The 21,169-nt window shown below is 40.8% G+C and overlaps 4 protein-coding genes across 8 annotated transcripts; all 4 read left to right on the forward strand.

Annotated features, from left to right (window-relative positions):
- LOC109723317 (zinc-finger homeodomain protein 2-like) lies at window positions 1,690-3,208 on the forward strand. Its single transcript, XM_020251650.1, has 2 exons — window positions 1,690-2,746; window positions 3,154-3,208. Exons 1-2 carry the CDS (start codon window positions 2,052-2,054, stop codon window positions 3,206-3,208), a joined length of 750 nt encoding a protein of 249 aa, XP_020107239.1. The 5' UTR covers window positions 1,690-2,051.
- On the forward strand, window positions 5,456-8,407 carry LOC109723264 (short-chain dehydrogenase TIC 32, chloroplastic-like). Of its 4 annotated transcripts, none has more exons than XM_020251580.1 (9): window positions 5,456-5,714; window positions 6,159-6,197; window positions 6,281-6,512; window positions 6,594-6,673; window positions 7,085-7,238; window positions 7,333-7,411; window positions 7,507-7,588; window positions 7,672-7,730; window positions 7,863-8,407. In XM_020251580.1, exons 1-9 carry the CDS (start codon window positions 5,594-5,596, stop codon window positions 8,040-8,042), a joined length of 1,026 nt encoding a protein of 341 aa, XP_020107169.1. In that variant the 5' UTR covers window positions 5,456-5,593; the 3' UTR covers window positions 8,043-8,407. The 4 variants fall into 4 exon arrangements, with proteins under 4 accessions (XP_020107169.1, XP_020107170.1, XP_020107171.1 ...); XM_020251581.1 differs by having other exon boundaries at window positions 5,457-5,708; XM_020251582.1 differs by lacking the exon at window positions 6,159-6,197 and having other exon boundaries at window positions 5,467-5,708; window positions 7,863-8,284.
- Window positions 8,585-13,155, forward strand: LOC109723263 (replication factor C subunit 2). Of its 2 annotated transcripts, none has more exons than XM_020251579.1 (12): window positions 8,585-9,638; window positions 9,882-9,960; window positions 10,059-10,138; window positions 10,949-11,071; window positions 11,169-11,238; window positions 11,328-11,401; window positions 11,490-11,610; window positions 11,702-11,764; window positions 11,954-12,013; window positions 12,238-12,363; window positions 12,440-12,523; window positions 12,852-13,149. In XM_020251579.1, the coding sequence occupies exons 1-12, from the start codon at window positions 9,613-9,615 to the stop codon at window positions 12,951-12,953; spliced, it is 1,008 nt and encodes a 335-aa protein (XP_020107168.1). In that variant the 5' UTR covers window positions 8,585-9,612; the 3' UTR covers window positions 12,954-13,149. The 2 variants fall into 2 exon arrangements, with proteins under 2 accessions (XP_020107168.1, XP_020107167.1); XM_020251578.1 differs by lacking the exon at window positions 8,585-9,638 and adding an exon at window positions 9,645-9,769 and having other exon boundaries at window positions 12,852-13,155.
- LOC109723265 (SWI/SNF complex subunit SWI3C) lies at window positions 14,203-19,652 on the forward strand. The gene is made up of 9 exons (XM_020251584.1): window positions 14,203-14,407; window positions 14,492-14,971; window positions 15,047-15,618; window positions 16,075-16,429; window positions 16,523-16,581; window positions 17,584-17,672; window positions 17,975-18,045; window positions 18,132-18,313; window positions 18,943-19,652. The coding sequence occupies exons 1-9, from the start codon at window positions 14,326-14,328 to the stop codon at window positions 19,432-19,434; spliced, it is 2,382 nt and encodes a 793-aa protein (XP_020107173.1). The 5' UTR covers window positions 14,203-14,325; the 3' UTR covers window positions 19,435-19,652.

Genomic DNA, 21,169 nt, shown 5'->3' on the forward strand with positions numbered 1-21,169 from the left:
CGAGCGCCGTCTTTTTGGCCGAATATTCGCGACTCACGAATTGTTTGCGAATAAATATTTTTGACCAAAAATAGACATTTTTTTCCGAATTTTTGGAAAAAAAAAAACGAATGCAATCGTTGAATTCATTTCTTCAAAAGTTTGCAAATAATTTGCGAATTAACTAACATAGGTCCGGACTGAAACTTTCAAGGATGATTTTTTTTAGATTGGAAAATGCTTACGGACATTGACAAAAAAAAAAAGAAAAAAAAAGCGCCCCGCACACGCAGACTCTTTAGCGTTACAAGTAAATCACTATGTACGCATAAGGTCGCACAGGTCGGTCCCAACTTAGTAACTCAGGAACACGCCGGAAACCTGATATATTCACCCACATTTTCTAAAAGCTCGCGTCATTTGCCCGCACTGTCCTGAGGATCATACATATCATGGGCAAGTGGAAAAAGTAGAGCGGATGAAGTGATGGAGTGGAGAATAAGATCACCGACCTAATACGCTTGGGAGAGCGTAATTACGAATTAGGAGAGAGAATATGAGGGCCTGGGCCCCACCGGAGCATGGCGCGAAGAGCGTGACGTTGCTTCGGACCGCGGACACCCATTGGACCACACATCGCCCGGCCCATGTCGCGGATCTCCGTGTCCCCGAATGCGAGAGAGATCTCCCACCGTCCGTCTCCCCCCATCGGACGGTCGCCGCGTTCCTGACACCTCCTGGTCCCCGCTTCACATGGCGGGTCCCCTCCCCCTGCTTGCTACCTCTAGCAGATTTTGCTTGCACCCGGTGCACTCTGGCAGCGGTGCGCTATGGTCGATAGTAATTTTTATGAATCGTCTCAAAAATACTTTGTAAGAAAATAACTTAAAATTGATTTTTTTTACTATATATATATATATATTATTTGGATAGTATTTTATTGAACAACGTAAAACTAAGTAGATTTAAATTTCTATTGCTTAAATATATTTTTATTAAAATTAAGTTGGAGTGGTTTTAGAAATATAGAGATCTTTGTGATTTTAAGTCATTAACAGTAAAAGAATTTTCAAATTGGCGATCAGTTTTATTAAATTTGATTTAAAGTTTAAAAAAAATTCTAATTTTTTAATATTGTTAATCTATCTAGTCATAAAAAGAGTTAAAAATGATAACTAATTTTAAAACTCAATTTGAGCCATTTATGAGCTTAATGGAATATACGTATCTAAATTATGCAGTATTTAGGTATGTATATACCATGGATGGAAGATACGAGCGTGGATGAATGAGCAACCACGGATGAGTCCGATGCACGGAAGAGGTGGTGAGCCGGGCGCAGGGTAGAATTTCTTCGTCCCACTCGAGGATTGGCTGGACTGGGAACCTCCTTCCACGTAACGGCTACATGTCACGCTGGGAGACTGACACGCCAGGGTTAAGAGAGCCGCGGCGCGGGAGAAGCCGTTACACCGAACGACGACTAACATTATTTAGGAGCGCGGAACTCGCAGAACACCGGGCGGTAAAAAGGACGCTGACCAATGGCATCGCGACACGTACTCAAGCCCCGTGCTGTTTAGTCTAATCAACGGCATCACGTGGCCACCTCCGTAATGATTCAGACCAGCATTCGACAACCGTATGCCACGAGTCACACAGCACGTGACCTCCTCTCCCGGCCCCCCTCCCCCGCCCCCACTCCACCCCTCTGACGCTTTACTACTTAACCGCCTTAATAAATCCTTTACCTTCCCCACTACGCTCCTCGTCGTCGTCGTCGTCGTCGTCGAATCGCGGTAAATTGTAAAGAGAGCTTTTTTTAACTGCTCTTTAATGGTCTCTTTGCTATTGCTATAAATTTTGGGGTGGATTTTTTGCCTTGATTTTGAGGGATTTGGGGATCGAAACCACCGGGGTTTTGCAATCATTGCGGGAGATTGCGGGCTTATTGCTGTTCCCAATTTTGATTATATAAGCTTTAATTTCCCAGTCTCAAGTGGGGGAGCCAAGTGGTTTAGCTCTAACTAGAGAGGGAGAGAGAGAGAGAGAGAGAGAGAGAGGGAAATTTGATGGATTTAAGCTTGGTGCCGTACGGGGGGGAGATGGGGAAGGGGAGAGGGGAGGTGGGGGCGGCGGCGGAGGGCGGCGGCGGCGGCGCGGGAGGAGGGAGGTATAGGGAGTGTATGAGGAACCACGCGGCGGCGATCGGGGGCCAAGCGTACGACGGGTGCGGCGAGTTCATGCCGGGGGGAGCGGAGGGGAGCCTCGAGGCGCTCAAGTGCGCGGCGTGCGGCTGCCACCGCAACTTCCACCGCCGCAATGGCGGGGCGGACGCGCGCCGCGCGCAGATCGCCTACGGCTGGGACCAGCGCAAGCCGATTCGCGGCCGCGCGCCGCCCTTCCCGCGTTCCTCGCCCCTGGCCCCGCTCCCCGCTCCCTACCACGCCATCGCGCCCCCGCGCCGCCCGCCGCTCGCCACCCAGCACCAGCACACCACCAGCACCAGCACTCCGCGGCGTACAAACGCCGGGGACCGGCAGCGCGGACGGGTCGATGATCCGCCGCCGCGGCGCGAGAGGAGCGGTCGGGGCGGGGACCGCGCGTCGCGCGAAGGCGCTTCCGCACCAAGTTCAACCGCAGGACAGAAGAGAAGATGCAGCGCGTTCGCGGAGAAGCGTGGGGTGGCGATCAAGAAGCACGACGTCCGTGGCGCTTCCAGCAGTTCGACCTCGAGGATTCGCGTCGACACGCCTCCTTCCACAGGGTGCATCAGTGGATGCACAACAACAAGAGCCCACCTCGCCTCTCCCTCCCCTCCGCATCCTCCCCTCTCCACTCCCCTTCTCCTTCCCCTTCACCCCCACCGCGCCGCCGTGCCGCCGCCGCCGCGCCGCGCGCCCAACTCCGCCGCCGCCGCGCCGCCTCTCCTCCGCCATCCGAGTCTGAAGCTCCAGCTCTCGATCGAGAAAGATTGCGATGTGTTTAACAATAATTATTGATGGCGCGCCGACATTCTAATCTCCGTCGCTTTTCCCCAGGTATACGAAACGAAACCTGAAACAAAAAAAAAAAAAAAAAAAAAAAAAACAAACGCGTCGAGTGCTGTGATATTTGGGGGCATTCCTTCCGGATTCTATATTAAATTATGTTATTATATATTATTATATGTAGCTTAGATCCTAGATTAGATCTTAGTGTAGATGATGATGATGAGGTGAGGCTCTGATGCTTCTTCACCTGAATATTTCTATCTCTGGTATTATTCTAATGAATGAATATTTTACGTCTCTATCGAATGATTAGCGCGTTTCTATATTAGTTAACATCTCTATGGAATGATTAGTTTAATCTACGGTTATTTCTTAGAGGGTGTTTGGTTGTACCAAAAAGAATAAGAAATTGCTTTCTATAATATATTTTTTTTAATAAAATACAGAAAAGTGCTTTCTATTTATAGATCTCATTTTTTAAATAAAAAAATTTTAAAAATTAATTTCGCGAAATTTATAATTCTTAAATTTTTTTTTTTAAAAAAAATTGGACGATAGATATCTATGTGTACGGTGTGGTTGGTGTCAAGGTATAAATTCTCCTTTATGAGGATTATTATTATTAAGGAGATGTGGGAACCAACTGGCGTCGCTGTAGGAGACAACAAAAAGAAAATGAGCTTTTGTGCTGATCATCATGTGCAAAAAAATTACAGCACCAAAATGACATCCGAGCAGCCTCTTATAGCTAGGGTTTGTTAATTTGTTGTGTGGAAAAGAATTCGACACATGAATCCAACCAGCTCTTAGCCAGGATGAGTCTTAATCATTGCTTGCTCGGTCTGATCAGATTTGCAGTGTCTGAGAACTGTTCGTGAAGTGCGGTAGTGCCAAACGTGCAGGAAAGCCGAACCACTGTCGGTGTCGGTTGTCGGGCGGCACGGTCGACACTCGACTGTGATTCCTCTGGGACTGAAGCATATGACTGTATTACAGTCCCCCCTGCTCTTACGTACTAGCTCGCTCGCTCGCCTACGAATCTACGATGCGAACTTGTGGCGACGACGGCGACGTTGTCCGCCTCCAGTGCATGCAAAGTGATCAAACACTCCCCCAGTGGATGTTAACTTCTAACTCTTTTGGGCCTACCGGGACCCCAGCCGGATTGCATGATGGGGTGATAGATCGAGATGAATATAGCTTCCGATAGTGGATTCTGAAGGGATTTAGGCTCTGTATTAATCCACGAGTATGATAGCGAAGTTTCATAGCTAGTGCTATATGTGGGCCAAGAAGTATCTTCAGCAGATGCTTGGGACAATGATATTAAGCTAATTAATTAGTGTCTTGTAGGAGGGCTTTATCTGGGTTTGGGAATTTGGGTGTTGATATTAGATAGTTGTTTCATACAGTTGGTTGGTTCCGAACTGCATAAACTGAAAGTGGGCTTACCGTGCCTGCCGAAGTGCACTTCGGTCCTCACTGTTGCCGGGGAACTGGAGATCGAAAAGAGTACATGTACTTCACCTGAGTTTCCACAACTACTACACTCGAAAGGGTTGCTACGCTGTGGTTGGGTTGGAATTACTACAGAAAAAATTGTTTGAATAAAAAAGTTTGAAGAAGCATCTATCTTGCTTCAGGGTCCAGCAAAAGCTTACTAGCTCATTTGGGAGCTTGAAAAGCTTATTTATGTTACATCTCAGGGCGAAGCTTGATCTAAGTTTTCATTTGTCAAAGAGCCAACTCAAAACACGGTTCAGAAATAGAAGCTATGCCAAACAAGCCTCTAAGCGTTCTTATATAGGTTAAGAATGGCGACGTGAAATGTTTGGGAATATAGCAGCAAAATAGAAATATTTTGTACTTCATATAAAACTAAGATTGAAATGGAGATAATGAGTGGTGATCATATAGCTGGGTGAAGTACACAACTATGATGCAAGCCTAGACTCGGTAGTGTCTACATTAACAAGTACAATCTAATTTTTGTTTCAAAAAATATGCAAAATCTAGAATTTATCGATCTCACTGCTACTCGGAACTCGATCTTGATTTACATGAATTACGGCAATTTTTTCTTTTCTCTCTTTGTATCAGCTAAACTTTGGAGCTTACAAGCCATGCATGTTGCAACTCCAAACCAATGCTAATATACTGAACATGCTATAATGCAATTAGGCATAATCTAACCTATGGCCTTGTTTAGCCTAGTGGGTGCGGCATGGCCCGTCGCAACAAAAGCAGCCCATTTTGAGGCCACTTTCTACCGCGCAGCTCTACACGTCACTGCAATTTATTACTAAATGTATTTCTAGAGTTCAAAAATTCGCGATGTGCAGTACAGCTGGGCCAAACAGGCTATAAATAATGCGCAATTCCAAGTTGAATCACAGCCCATTAATGTAAGCCATATCGTTTGAAAGTTCCTTTGCCACACTTTATTCCTATCCAGGATAGACATGAGGAATAAGTACCCCACACGTCCCTATCTCTACCCAGGCCATTTTCAAAGCTTTACATAAGGAATCGATCTCAAAATGATAAAAGCTCACAAAACAAATTGAAAGAGAAAAGAAGAAGGGTCCAGAGAACCTTGAAGTAACTTAAGGATTGAGAACATGGGATTGTGGAACTGGCCTTGGAGCACGGGACCATCCGGCTTTGGCTCATCTTCTACCGCCGAAGAGGTTACCGAAGGAATTGACGCTAGCCATCTCACGGTTATCGTCACAGGTTCATGTATTTCCTATATGTTCCGAAGTATCGATATCCAGTCGCTGCAATTCAGTTTCGTTTCAGTCATATCAGTTTCAAATTAGTTCGGTGGACAGAGGTCGCAAACATCAAAATTCAAAATTGAAAAGTTGAATTGTGTAAACAGTTTGGAACAGTTCATACCGGTGCACAATCAACTAAGACAACAAACGGAACAAAACTGTCGAAGATAACAGTACGAACAGTAGTTAAATAAGTCCCAACTTAGATCAGTGGTAACTGCTATGCGTATTATCATTTGAATTCCATTGAGTAATCAATAGTTAAAATTAGTGAATCCCACAGAACCTCAGCATACACCACATATTAGGCACCTAAAGAGAGTTTAATTCTATCCCTGCTAGATTACAAAAACAGTGGTGTTTGGGAGTTAACCTTACTTATCTCTTGTTTCTTTATTTTCTACAGCCGAAAATTCCATATCAATTATTCAGAATCTGATGCCTGGTCGACAACCAATTACATTAAACTATCAATTTGTTTCGTCCCCTTCTACTTCAAATAAGTGCTGCTGCTTTCATGCATGGCAGGAGCAACAAATGGCATTGGGAAAGAGACTGCAAGAGTATTAGCACTAAGAGGAGCAAAAGTGATAATGCCGTCGCGGACTCTGGAGAGTGGCATGAAGGCGAAAGAGAGCCTCCTCGAGCAAAATCCGAATTCGAAACTCGACGTTATGGAGATGGATCTCAGCTCCCTCGAATCCGTTCGGAAGTTTGCGCAGTCCTTCAATTCAAGAAACAAGCATTTGAACATTCTAATGTACGATTAGCCCGGTATTTCATCGGTTAGTTTATCTGGCTGTAAAGATTCTGATGGGCACGTTCTTTCGATTGATTACAGCAACAATGCAGGAATAATGGCTTGCCCATTCCAGCTATCGAAAGATGGAATAGAGTTGCAGTTTGCTACAAATCACCTTGGTATTAATCCTCCACGAAACAAGAAAGAATAGGTCTAGTTCCATGAACAAATAGAGAACGCACAGGCGCCGCTTGAACTCTGCACTTTTTCTGAATTAGAGCACTGTGATCAACATTTTGGTCGGAACAGCATTGGTTTTCTATTCCCCGTAACTAGCCAAATAGTGGAACTTACAGACCCTTTTAACTTTGAAATCTGGCTCTCGAACTTCATCGAACGAGTTTTTACTTTTGCCTCGTTGACAAAAAAAAAAAAAAAAACAACTACGACCCTGAACATGTACCCCGGTTACTCGAGTTATTCAGGATTTTTGTCCTCGGTTCTTATTCCAAAATATGATTCTGATGTGCTTCCAATTTGTGAACAATTTCCTCTATTCCATGTAGAACTTATTTGCTTAAAAAATGTAGGGCATTACTTGCTGACAAGTCTTCTACTAGACAAACTGAAAACTACAGCTAAAGAAACAGGAATTCAGGGAAGGATTATAAATGTCTCGTCGACTGCTCATAGAAGCAGCGACGGATCTTTCTTCGATCTGGAGAAGTTAAATGATCAGTCCAGGTAGACTCATAGATTCTCTAGTAAATTCTTTATACTACTTGAATTAATCAAAAATGAAATACTTTATCTTTCAGTTCCATTATCATTCTTGTAGGTACAAACCTTTCGGTGCATATGCTCATTCGAAATTGGCAAACATACTCCATGCAAATGAGCTCTCTAGGCGACTACAGGTCTTCATCACTTATTTACAGAAAAAAGTCTCGTAAAGTCGAACAAGCATAATCTGATAAGAAAATTATAGTAACTCCAATTTGATATCAATTAGGAAGAGGGATCGGACGTGACCGCCAACTCTTTGCACCCAGGAGTTATAGTGACCAATATAGGTCGCTACCTTACTTCAAACGGTAATGGCGATTTTCCGCTGTCGATATATATTTTGATTATTTCCTGTTAGCTAAAGCATGTGTTTGCTCCTTGACTCACGCAGCCGTGGTATTTACACTACTAGCTACTTTGGTAAAACCTTTTGTGAAAAGTATACCCCAGGTAAGTTATAATTCCTATATCATCTTTTCTGTATTTCTGTCAATATTTCGGCTTGTTTTCATTCAAATAAACATAAAACAACTCTGAGAGCATAAAATATTTCGCATGACAAAGACATTCTAATACTTGCAGGGAGCTGCAACTACTTGTTATTTAGCGTTGCACCCGAATCTAAAGGATGTAAGCGGAAAATACTTCGCTAACTGCAACGAAACAACACCTTCTGCCAAAGCAAGAGATGGAGAATTAGGTAAAAGGCTCTGGGAGTTTAGTGAAGAACTTCTCCAGAGAAGCAGCAAGGCGACAAAATAATGTTAATATAAAGCACTATATATCACTTACAGTAGCATGAACAATTCACTAACCAATGCATTGCATTGTTATCACCTCTAGCTTAAAGATCATTCAAATTATCCTTATATTTAGAAAATAAAAATGCCAGAACTTGATGCCTTCTCTTTTGAATCCGGAAAATCTGATTGTGGTGCTTTATACCTTCCCTAAATTCAGAATTAGGATTGGTAATTGATTGGTTTCTTTTACCAATCCCTCTACATCTCTTTCGTCGCCAGTTCTTTTGGCATTGCTTTATTTAATTTCCAATCTTTCTACAAGTTCATTTGTTTTTTTTTTCTCTGTTCTAATGTCAAATTGCAATGATCAGTTTCTGCTCCAAACTTGTTGAAGTTTTGTTCATTCACTCTCCCACTATATCTGTGGTCAGTTCCTCTTGCCAATATTTGTGTTTATTTTCTCATGCAAGCTCTGCAACATATACATATTGGCACAAACTAGTACAATTATAACCTTGTAATCACACACTATATGGTGTGTTCAATTATTGTAAATATTATAGCATCGTGGAGTATTATGTTAGAAAAATGAAAAAAATATATTTTCTTCTTTAGTTTTCACGAGGATGAATGCTTAAGAGTGATAGCATTCACTGAAGGCAAAGGACCAAATTCCATCCTCAAAAAAGATGCTTTCATTTGTCCTACAATTACATAAACATTATGCATTACTAAAGACTAAAGTGAATAAATGCACCAAAATCTCTGAACTATTGCACTTTTATAAATGGTTGCTAAAATTTTTAAAAGCTACCATTAGCTATCTAAACAATTTGTTTGTTTCAATCAATCATCTAGTCTAACTTTTGTTAATATTTGCTATATTCTTCGGCACGTCAGAATCACGTGATCCAAAATTGAAAATTTTGACTAAATCACTAATTATTTTAACAAGATCCTTCATCAAAATTGACTAAACTAACAATAAAAAGAAACTTCAAAAGCCTCTTTTTTTTTTTTGAGAAAAAGATAACATACTACCCGCTTCATTCATTCAAGGCGTGAATTAAACTACATGGGTGAAGCATCAGGGCCTCAAAGGTGACAAAAACAAAAAAATGACGGATGTTGTTTACAAGGTACAGTTAAATCTGCTATACTGTCAACAAGATCTATCTATAGATCAAAAATTTTTCCACTGAGCCATCAGGTGTTTGATCTTATGGATCCCACTGAGGAGGTCCGCCTGGGCCTTCATAAAAATCGCTACGTTCCTAGTCTCTCACACCACCCACCAGCAAGCTATAATACCACTTAAACCGTTACTCGTGGATTGTCCCCCCTTCCGACCTTTTCAAATATCCCACACTAAGTGTATGCCATCTTCCAAGTCTCGTGGCTGGACATCCTCCAGTGACATCACCAGTTTCAAAAGCCTATTTTAAAATGAACCATAGTTGATCCAGAAAGTCTGCATACATTTAATTGAGGCTCCTTTACAAAATAAAAAGTTGAAGGGCTACTTTGGAAATTCCGCATAATTGAGGAGTGTTACTACACTTTACCAAAAAAGATATGACGTGGTGAGCATGGTCCAGGATAATTTTCTCCGGCGGTGAGCCTTGCATCAGCGTGCTTATATATTTAAGCTCATAAACCGAACTCCTCCGTATCCAAAGAGAGGGGAAAAGGGCCGTAAAAAATGGCGCCTCTTCTACCGAGCTCGCAACCATGGGTGGAGAAATAGTGCGCCCGCCTCTTCCCCTCTCTTCTAGGGTTTAGGGTTTGGTGCTCTCTCTCGCTCTCTCTCCTCTGTTCCCTCTCGGTTTGACCCCTCTCTCCCTCTCTCTTCTCGCAGTCGCCCGAAGAAGGTGAAGGATGTGGCGCATCAGGACGAGGTCGTGCGCGTCGTCACCAACACCCTCGAAACCGCCGATGTGAGAACCCTAGAAACCCTACACCATTCTTCTTCTTCGTCCTAGTTCCCTTGATCATTGTTGATCTTTATGGATTGGAACCCTAATGTAACCTACAGTTGCCTCACTTGCTCTTCTATGGCCCTCCTGGAACCGGGAAGACCACCACCGCCCTTGCCATCGCGCACCAGCTTTTTGGGTAATTCTTGATCATCAAATAACTGCATCCAGGAGGGGATTTTTCGATTCCTCATGGATTAGGGTTTTATTGTTTCAGTAATCCAGCTGATTAGGGTTTTTCGTCTCAGGGGTATTTAATCTAGTAGTAAGTCGTATTGTGTTGGACAAGGGCGTTTAGTTTCTCTGATTGGGTCTACTAATCCTATTAACTGTTGAGCGCATTTATTCTTTTCAAAGATGTCTTTATACATAACACAATGCTCACTCTATCATTCATTTGTCTATCTTAATAATGCGCATAACATCAGTGTTCTGCGTAAGTTCTTGCATTAAATTAATCCGACAATATTTGGGTCATCTGCTGCTTATTAAGTTTTGTAGTTCTCTTTGGTATTAGATTAGGCATAACATAACATCAAGCTGCAAGTTTGATACTGTATCTTGCTTTCTTTGCTAACTATCTACTTGCCAGCAGACACTCACTTAATGACTTGCATCAGATCGAAAAATTTGTCGATTCAGAGGAAGGATAAGACCAGTGCTGCTATAAGGCTGTAAATCCAGCCTCAATCGTTGGTGACGGGAAGAAGATATTATCTGTTACTGCTTTAACCCGTTCTACTTTTATCATAACTAACCTAAAACATTGGGTGGTTTTTTATAGAGATTCAGGCATTCAATGCAAACTGATATTTTGAACCTGATAAGACGCGCTATACATTTATGCGGATTCTTACAGTGAACATTTAAGAACTGCCGGTCTAAATTTTTGAGCTGCGCAGCTTATCAGAAGGATTTTTCCGTCTTTATTTCTGAAAAAAAATTGCAGACCAGAATTATACAAGTCGAGAGTTCTAGAACTTAATGCAAGTGATGATCGCGGAATTAACGTTGTGCGAACAAAAATAAAGGACTTTGCTGCTGTTGCTGTAGGTTCTAAACCACATCAAGGGTATATATACTTGTCAATTTGAAAATGCTTCTCATTCTTAATTTTTTAATTATTTGTTTTATTATTATTTTTTTACTCTTCACTTTTGTGGTTTTAGAGGTTATCCATGCCCACCTTACAAAATAATTATACTTGATGAAGCAGATTCGATGACGGAAGATGCTCAGGTATATGGCATGCAACTGTTACTCTTTTACTTTGTTTGATGTGGGAATACACATTTAATTTGAATGGCTCCTAAACATCTACCCAACAGAATGCCTTGAGACGAACTATGGAGACTTACTCCAAAGTAACAAGATTCTTCTTCATATGTAACTATATCAGCAGGTCTCTTCCCACTTCCTTTTCTAGTTTGATTATGTGATGCACTTGCAAGTAATTTGGTTGTTTGATTCACTTCCTGTTGGGAATACAGGATCATAGAGCCGCTTGCCTCCAGATGCGCGAAATTTAGATTTAAACCTCTTTCTGAAGAAGTGATGAGTGGTCGAATCTTGCACATATGTAATGAAGAAGGGCTTAATCTGGATAGTGAGGTGCTCTCTGTTCTCTTTACTTTAAGTTTGCTGTCAAATTTGCCTTGTTTATTATCGACTTATACATGAATGCTTTCTATGTGTCAATTAGGCTCTTTCTACCCTCGGCTCCATCTCTCAAGGTGATCTTCGTCGTGCCATAACTTATCTGCAGGTCTCATCTCTTGCATTAGAACTGTATGATTTCTTTCATTAGTTTGCCTGGCGGACATCCTGTTTTGTTTTTTTCCCCTAATAGCTTTTTCAATTTTTTTTTATCTTCTCTGTCAATTGAGAACAAGTTTATTGTAATCTTTAGAGACATGCTTTAACTCATTTATCTTGTACTTCTGAATTATTGCAGAGTGCAGCTCGATTGTTTGGGTCATCTATTTCTTCCAATGACCTAATTAGTGTTTCTGGGGTATTCAACTGGCACTGAGACTTCATTATTTTTTCACTTTTGTGTGTTGAAATTTGGAAAACTGGTTCATCGAGTTTGATCAAATGACGAGAGGATATATATAAAAGAATAGAGGATCACAAGATACATGCAACCGTTACACTTCCAAGTACTTTGTTTCTTTACAGCTACCAAAACATGCTTTAGTCCTTTTCTTGATCTTATTTTTCATTCCACTGCATCAGGTTATCCCTCAAGATGTTGTTGAGTCACTATTCACAGCTTGTAAATCTGGTGATTTTGATGTGGCAAACAAAGAAGTAACTAGAATCATCGCAGAGGGATACCCAGTTTCACAGTTGATCTGCCAGGTTATTTTCCGTCCGGTTTTTTATTTATCATATAAGAATGACCTGTACTAAGCTTTGAATTGAGGTCTGTTTTCAGTTGTTAGAGGTGATTGTTAATGCCGAAGACATACAAGATGAGCAAAAGGCAAGAATTTGTAAAAAACTGGGTGAAGCAGATAAGGTTTGTTTGCTTCTGAGTTCTTAATTCCATGTATTTGACACACCTTTGTAGTTTTTTCTTTTTTTTTTATCTCCTTGTAGTATTTTCTTTTTCTTTTTTTAAGCATATTTATGGACAGATTTGATAATTTTTACTATATGGAGCCATTAAAAAAATATCACATAGGTAATCACTGTTGCATAAAGCAGCAGTTTATGAATGGAATATTAGCGTCACGGTCTTGCGTTTTTTGTATTAGGTTTTATTTTCTACTCCCTTTTTTGTATGTTTACATTGTGCAGGTCTATGTAGAACCATGCTTATACAATTCTCTCCTCTGACTTTTCAGTGCTTGGTCGATGGAGCGGATGAGTATTTGCAGCTGATGGATGTGGCGAGTCATACAATGCGAGCGCTCTGCAACATGCAACAAGAATTGTGCTTTAGCTAGTTAATTTACAGCCAGAAAATAGAGCAGTCAAAGCTAAAATATTCACCCATGTTTAACCTGATGCTTATCACTGTGCCCTAAATCTCAGCTGCTTTAAGAAGCAATTTTCTTGCATATCTCTCTCTCTGTTTCTCGTACTGCTAATTTATTGGCCACATTATGAATTATTAACAGGTGGGTTATTATGTTCCAACTATCGACAGTTCATTTGAGCATGATTGGAAGGGTTTGATGAAGAATTTTCTCTTTTTTTTATTCTTCATAGTAAATTACGGGCGAGCAAGAATGTGCCCATCGGTTTCCTACGCGGAAATCTTAGAATGGCACGTTTATATGGGCTGAGTATCTTCCTCATAACTCGTTAGGATGTTTTTTCACTGTATGATAATTAATTGCTGACTAAGGAAAGAAAGTTTTAAATTTTAGAAGAAAGGAAAGATATTATAGTTGGAAAGTAGCTCAAGCTGTGATTTATGATCTTACACCGGTGAAACGAGGAAATTTGATTATCTAATTTAAACCTTTCCCCATTTTTCGGAGGGGGATCAATCATAGAGAAGGTTTTAATTGTTTGATATTTTGTCTGATATGTTCTCTTTTTCTAATTGTTAGGAACTTAGGATCGTTGGATCTCTTATTGCCAAATAATAGGTTTTTGGCAAGAAGAATGAGCTTTCATATCAATTTAAACTTTTCTTTTTGGAGAATTCAATTTAAACACTTTTTGGTGTCGTTATTATTCATTCTTTATTACCTACACTGCCTTGTGAGTCGGACAAGTGATATCTAATGATGATCAAGGATTGATCTGTTGCGTTGATATTGTTTCATAGTATTTATCTTGCAGATGTGGATGCAAGTTTTTCCCGGATCGGGTGCACCAGAGTAAGCTTAAATCACCAACAGTGAAAATCAAATTTGTCTTTAGGTTAATAGCGCATCCCATTGTTTTTTTTTTTTTTTTTTAATTGAAAACTATTTATTAATCTAAGATGATTAAATGAAAAGTATTAATTTTGAACTGGATATGTCGCACAAACCCTTAAAAAAGCAAACGATTTAATTTGGGTAGATTGTAGGTGCCGTGTTGAAGATCAGCTGCTTTGCTTATTTACCATGGGTGGACTCGCGCGCGGGACGAGCTCGCATCGCACCCTCTCTCTCTCTCTCTCTCTCTCTCTCTCTCTCTCTCTCTCTCTCTATATATATATATATATATATATATATAGAGCTAGGCNTCTCTCTCTCTCTCTCTCTCTCTCTCTCTCTCTCTCGTGTCGGGTGTCGCCCCCGCCACCCCCCCTTCTAAGTTCTACCTTTCTCGCTGAGCTCTCCCTCCCCTGAGCTTCTTCCTCCCTCTTCCGAAGACACCATGCCGAGAAAAACCCCGCTTCCTCGCCCTCCTCCCGACTCCTCCACCATGTCCCCTGCTTCCCCCGCCCTCCCCTCCTCAGGTACCTTCTCCTCTCCCCACTTGCTCCCCCGCCCCTTCTCCTCCTCTCCTCTCTCTCTCACTCCTAGGGTTTCCTTCGCCGCAGACTCCCGCCTCAAATGGCGGAAGCGGAAGCGCGAGGCCAACGCTAAGCGCTCCAAGCCCCAGGGCGACTCCGACGACGACGCTGCAGCCGCCGCCGACCCCGTCCTCGACCTCCGCGAGTCCGAAGTCCTCTCCGACTGCGGACACCAGATTTCCGACTTCCCCCCCGCCGTGCGCCGCGCCGTGAACCGCCCTCACCCCTCCGTCCTCGCCATCGTCGCCGCCGAGCGCTCCTCCTCCTCCTTCTTCTCCTCGTCCCCTTCCTCTTCCGCCCGATCTTTGGTTCCGTCCCTTGAGAACATCTCCCATGGCCAGCTCCAAGCCCTCTCCGCTATGCTCCCCGACCACCCTTCCCTTCTCCAACCCCCCGATGTTGACAAGCCCTCTTCCTACGTGTGCACTCCGCCGCCCCTCATGGAAGGGAAGGGCGTCCCCAAGCGCTTCCCCACTGGCCAAGTCCTCCTCGTTCCCATGCACTCCGGTCCGTCTCCTCCCCTCTCCTTTCTCAAGAATTTTTCCTTTATGACCTAAAGTTCCCATCTTTGCCGTCTTACAGATTGGTTCTCCCCGACAACTGTCTACCGGCTGGAGCGGCAGGTGGTGCCGCACTTCTTCTCAGGGAAGTCCAGTGGCCACACCCCGGAGAAGTACATCATGCTCCGTAACAAGATCATACTGAAGTACCTGGACAATCCTAGCAGGAGGCTAGGGTTTGCAGATTGCCAGGGGCTGGTGTCGAGCAACAGCGAGCTCTATGACCTCAGCCGCATTGTACGGTTCCTTGACAATTGGGGGATCATTAATTATCTTACGACTCTTTCTGTGCATCGCGGGCTCAGGATGGCAGCTTCTCTGCTTAGGGAGGATGGTAGTGGGGAGCTTCAGCTTCTGACGGCCCCATTGAAGTCTATTGATAGTTTGATGTTGTTTGATAGGCCAAAGTGCAGCTTGAGAGCAGAGGATGTTGCTTTGCTATCTTCTTCTTCGTCTTCTTCTTCTAGTGGGCCTGTGGACTTGGATGCTGGACTTTGTGATTTGGATAGTCGGATAAGAGAGCGACTATCGGAACTTTCTTGCAGTTACTGCTCAGAGCCTCTGCCCAACTTACATTATCAGTCGCAGAGGGAGGTGGGCAACCTTTGCACTTTTATGCTTCACCTTCAAATAAATATTTATACTAGTTAATGCTGACATAGTAACATGGAAAGTTATTATCTTTGATTTCCTTAGTGGCATTATGCTCTTGTCAGATATGTTTGAGTGTCTATAATTGTTATATTTAGATGATGTAGCTGATTCCATGTTGAGTATCGCCCAGCCACCCACCATTGTTTATTCTCTCCTCCCATTGTTTTCCATATAATTACTTCGTAAGGCAATTCCTTTACCCTGTTTCACCTCTTCTTTGATGCTTCCAGTTCTTCCTTTTGAACCCTCTGCACTTAGCATTCTTTTAAACCTTAGGAAGTAATGGATTCTCTTACACAATTTGATATAATCATAGAGTGGTTGTGCATTTTCTTTATTCTTTGATTGTCCACAATTAGCACATCATAATATGCTTCTTTTCGACTGTACGAACAGGCGGATATCGTCCTTTGCTCCGATTGCTTCCATGATGCGAAATATATTACTGGGCACTCAAGTTTAGATTTTGTGAGAGTGGATACAAAGAGAGACACATCAGATTCTGACGGGGATAACTGGACTGATCAGGAAACATTGCTGCTACTAGAGGCCTTAGAAAAGTATAATGATAACTGGAATGAAATTGCTGAACACGTCGGCACCAAGTCAAAGGCACAATGTATACTTCATTTTATTCGTCTTCCAATGGAGGATGGTTTGTTGGAGAACATTGGATTTCGACAGTTGCCTGTCCCTTCGAAAGGACAACATAGAGAAAATCTGTCCACAATTTCTAATAGTGATACCTCAGGTTATTAGGCTTTCTTCATCTTAGCAAGCTGATCGACTTTGCTTTTCATCTGTGCTAGTTCTTTATCACTTATTCTCTCTTATCAATTTTCAGGTGTTCATTCAGGGAACCAACTTCCTTTTGCTGATTCTGCTAATCCAGTAATGTCCCTGGTGAGTAATTATGATAGCGCGTTATCATTTTGTTTTTTTCCATTTAGAAAATGAGTTAAGGATATAATTATATGCAAATATCAACACAGATAAGTGATGCATTCTTGAATCAACTATACTTAGGCTTATGACAATACTTGGTGCATCTTTGTCGAAACTAAACTAAGCTGAAAAAAATGATATGTCAGCCTCTCATTCTTCATTGTTTGGGATATGAAAAAAAAAGAAGAAAAAAAGTGCTTTACGGACTGCAGTTAGCAATAATCTTTTTGTGGACGTTAGGAAATCAATCCAGGTTAATGACTAGCGGACCTCAAAAGTAAATGACATAAGGCCAAGTAAACATCCCGGATAATGACTGATTACTCAGGTTAAGGTACAGAAACTACCTGAAAAGGTTAACAAGATGTTTGCTTTTCTAAGTATTAAGTAGTCTAAATGCTGCCAATGAGAAACTTTACGGTTCTACCTGCCACATGCCGACTTAACTGCGCCAGTTACTTCGACTGATGTTGGAATATCTGTAGTGAAATTTGGGCAGTTGAAGACACTTATTTATTACAGAGTCTACGCAGCTTAACCTTCTGGTCTACTCTATAATTCTATTACATAACATAATAGGGTTGTCAAAACTGAAAGAACAATGTAGCTTTAATTAAATATATGTGTCTTTCTTAGAGGTGAAACCAACATCATGTCTTGCCATATTCTTATGATTTCTCAGAGATAATGCAGCATACATCTGACATTGGTGACACACTAACAGTGTGTGTGAAGTAGTGAACTATGTCATGCTATTGGAAGCTTTTGTTCAGTAGATCACGTACATCTGCCCTATGAATCTGAAGTTGCATTTCAGTCATATAGGTGGTTTTTAAAAGTTTGCTGCTTAATGTTTTCAGCTGAGTCTTTTTAATTGGATCTTCGGGTGGAAGGTCAATAATCAATAGCTTGTGCGATTTGAATACTTTTCCCGTTTTACATTAAAGAGGAGTTTCGCAGGTTGCCTTTTTGACCTCTGCAATTGGACCAAGAGTTGCTGCAGCTTGTGCAAATGCTGCATTATCTGTGCTGACTAAAGGTGATTCCAGGTTAGATAAATTCTTCTACTGATGGCAGAGTATTGCAATATATTCCTATGGTTGATTTCTTCCTCTGAATTCATGTTAAAGTTACTTGTGTTTATAAATACTGCATATCAAGATTCTGCAGTATCACTCTATCTCTTACACTTCCACACCCTTTTTTTGTTCATTTTGATTTTTTTTTTGTAGTAAATTCTTCATAAACTTGACAGTTGTAGTTTTATGCGGAGAGTGTTCTTTGTAAACCATTCCTGTACTTGAGTTTTCAATGAAGGGAATAATCGTTTTCTTCATCATTGTAAATTAAGGTCGAGCTCTGAGAGCAATCATGCGGAAGCTGTTACTCATGGGGCTAACGCAAATTCATGCAATCAGAATGGTAATTGCTGTTTCTAATTTCTTCATTGGTTTTCCACACCACAAGATTTCTTTTTATTTTTCAAGTGTTCTTTTATCTGATCTCAGATGGAAATCCAGAAGATCAAATACCTTATTCTAGAGGAGATGCCAATTCTCCTCTTTCTCTGGAACGTGTAAAATACGCAGCAATGTGTGGTCTATCTGCAGCTGCTATGAAGGCGAAACTGTTTGCAGACCAAGAAGAGCGTGAAATTCAGAGACTGGCCGCGACTATTATAAATCATCAGGTTTTGTATCCTACCTACTGACTTTCAGAGGAAAGATCATTTCTCATATACTGAATTTGTTTGGCATATTATTAGTATCTATCAGTTTGGATAATTATTTATCACAAATTCTACAGAAATCTTAATTCTAATATTTATCGCCTTTATATGGTAGATACAAATGACCAAATGACTTGAATAATGCACAATAGATAATGAACAAATGGAGGAAATTCTTGGAATAAAATACCTACCTCTCTTGGCAATCCAGCTTTCTCTTTCGGCAGTAAACTTTTCACCTTCTACCAATATATTTGAAATTTGCTTCTCTATAGAAATATTTGCTTATTATACCCATAATATTCGTGCTTAGAATCTTTATTCAATTGATTTGACATTTTAGGCCTATAATCAGTATTATCTTCCTTTTTTTTCCCCCTTTTTCCACAAAAGTATGAACTCTAGTTAGGAGGTAATCTATTACTAAGCATCATCGACAAGTTGGTTTCTATGGGAACTTTTTTAATTATGACTGTGCTATCTACTTCAAGCACATGGAGTAAAAGAGGTTCTAAGCTATAAATGATTATTAATTCCAATTTCACATCATCTATGATGGTGTCTAATCACTGTCTCTAAACCATATGCAGTTAAAGAGGTTGGAGTTAAAGCTGAAGCAGTTTGCTGAGGTGGAAACCCTGCTGCTGAAGGAATGCGATCAGGTAGAGAGAGTGAGGCAAAGGCTTTCTGCTGAACGGGTGCGAATGATGTCAGCCCGCTCTGGATTTCCAGGAAGCGCTTTTCCACCACAACAACCAGCAGCAGCTGCGGCAGCAGCAGGTGCTGCAAATTCAAATCCTAATCCTCATCCTCGACAGCCACCTATACCCGGTTCAGTCGGACCGACTAACATTCCAAATCCTTATGGCAATAATCTAGCTGGACATTCTCCAATCCAATTCATGCAGCGACAACAAATGCTTTCTTTCGGACCCCGCTTACCTCTCTCGGCAATCCAGCCATCGCCCTCGGCCTCTTCACCCAATGTTATGTTTAATTCCGGCATGCCTGCTAATTCCATGAACCCTAATCACCATCCACTATTGAGATCTGCATCTGGGAACAATTCAAATGTTAGTTAGCATGAAAGAACTGTTGAATTGTATTAAATTTTTTTAGTGGCCCATTTGTAATGTAATTGCACCATAGTTGGTGATTTTAGAAATATAATTAGTTGGAAGTTTGTAACCATGTTCTTTTGGTTATCTAGGTAGAAAAATTAGATGAGCAACTTGATGGTGCACTTTTATGGCTGGGCAGTTGAGAAAGTTTTACAATAATGTCACAGGTGATTGATAAAGTGATAGATCCCTAAATAAAACAGCTCATTGTAGCTCATTTCAAGATCAAGCAGGGATTGATACTTAAATTATTAATAGGAAGAAAAGAAAAAAGAAAGAGCCCAACTTACCGGGGTGGCTTGCTGTGGCTTATTTCTGGCCACATGATGAGCCAACTAAATCATGTGGGGTTCAACTACTTGAACAGTTGAACAATAATAATTGTTGCTTATTTCATAGGCAATATATATATATATATATATATATATATATATTTTAATCCTGGATCTAACCTGAGATGGTGATTTAGTTGTTCTTTGATTGAACTTGCTCAGGGAAAAATTTGTGTGTGGACCATCGCATTAGAATGCATGACAAACTAGTGCCTTAAGAACATTAATGAGGTTAACGTGGCAGAAACCAAGTTGGTCGTACTACCTAAAACGGAGAGTAATAGAATTCAAATCCAAGGTGTGTAAAACAACTCCATACATATTTTTCTACTGTTAAAATCGATGTTTAATCCACAGTTTGGATTTTGCTGAACCACAAAAAAAAAAAAAGAATTACTTACAGTAGAATAAATGACCACTATAGCATAAAAATGACCTTATGCCATAATCTCATGAAAAACAGTTTATAAATTTGAATTTCTAGCATGCTTAATAGTCTTCAATTTAAACTTCTGTATGTCCTAGATTGGAAGTGCATTGCTAAAAGTGGTTCATTTTGATTCTTTAGAAAGTTCAAAAAATTTCGAAATAGCTTTGAACTTCTCACTTGAGATATAATAAAATCACGACGATGCGAACCGTTACAAAAATACATTTCTTGTAACAATTTTTACCACTTACATATAAAATTGAGAAAGAAAAGTTTAAAGTGCTTTGATATTTAATGGATGTTCTAAAAAATATAAAGTTGGTACAATTGCAGAAGATGAGTACTATATGATTTATATTTAAGCTTAGTGTTTCGAAAAATGACGAAATCGAGTGTGTTGGATTGCGGACCCTTCGTCGTGATTTGTGATCTTACAGTCAAAAGATTAGGGCAACGGAGCTCCACAGCAAAGGTGTAAAAATAAAGAGGAAAATGATGCGACAACGCAAACGCTTTCTAAAATAATCAGCCAAAATCAATTCTCCTTCTCTGAACATATAGCATCAAAATATCCATCAAAACCACTTCAATCTCTGTGGGTGTAGGTTGTTAAGGAGACAAAATCAGGGTGGCACATGATTATGATTTACTAATTCACTAGGTTTCACGTAATTTAATTAGATAAAAAAATATTAAGAGGAAGGTTTTTGAATTTACAGTGTGTTCTTAGGGGCCACCACGTTTTTCAATCATGCAGTACACTAAAAAAAAAAAAAAAAAGTTTATGTTGCAGCAGTTATAGTTAATATTTTTTACTGTCTCGCCAAATATACCAGAAAATTTAGGAGAAATTGAATACATCATATTTTCTATTAAATTTTTTGCAATTCATGGGGTCAAATTGAATAATGCTATACTCGTGGACTAACCATTG

Source organism: Ananas comosus, linkage group 17 (assembly GCF_001540865.1).
Source record: "Ananas comosus cultivar F153 linkage group 17, ASM154086v1, whole genome shotgun sequence".
NCBI classification, from domain to species: domain Eukaryota; kingdom Viridiplantae; phylum Streptophyta; class Magnoliopsida; order Poales; family Bromeliaceae; genus Ananas; species Ananas comosus.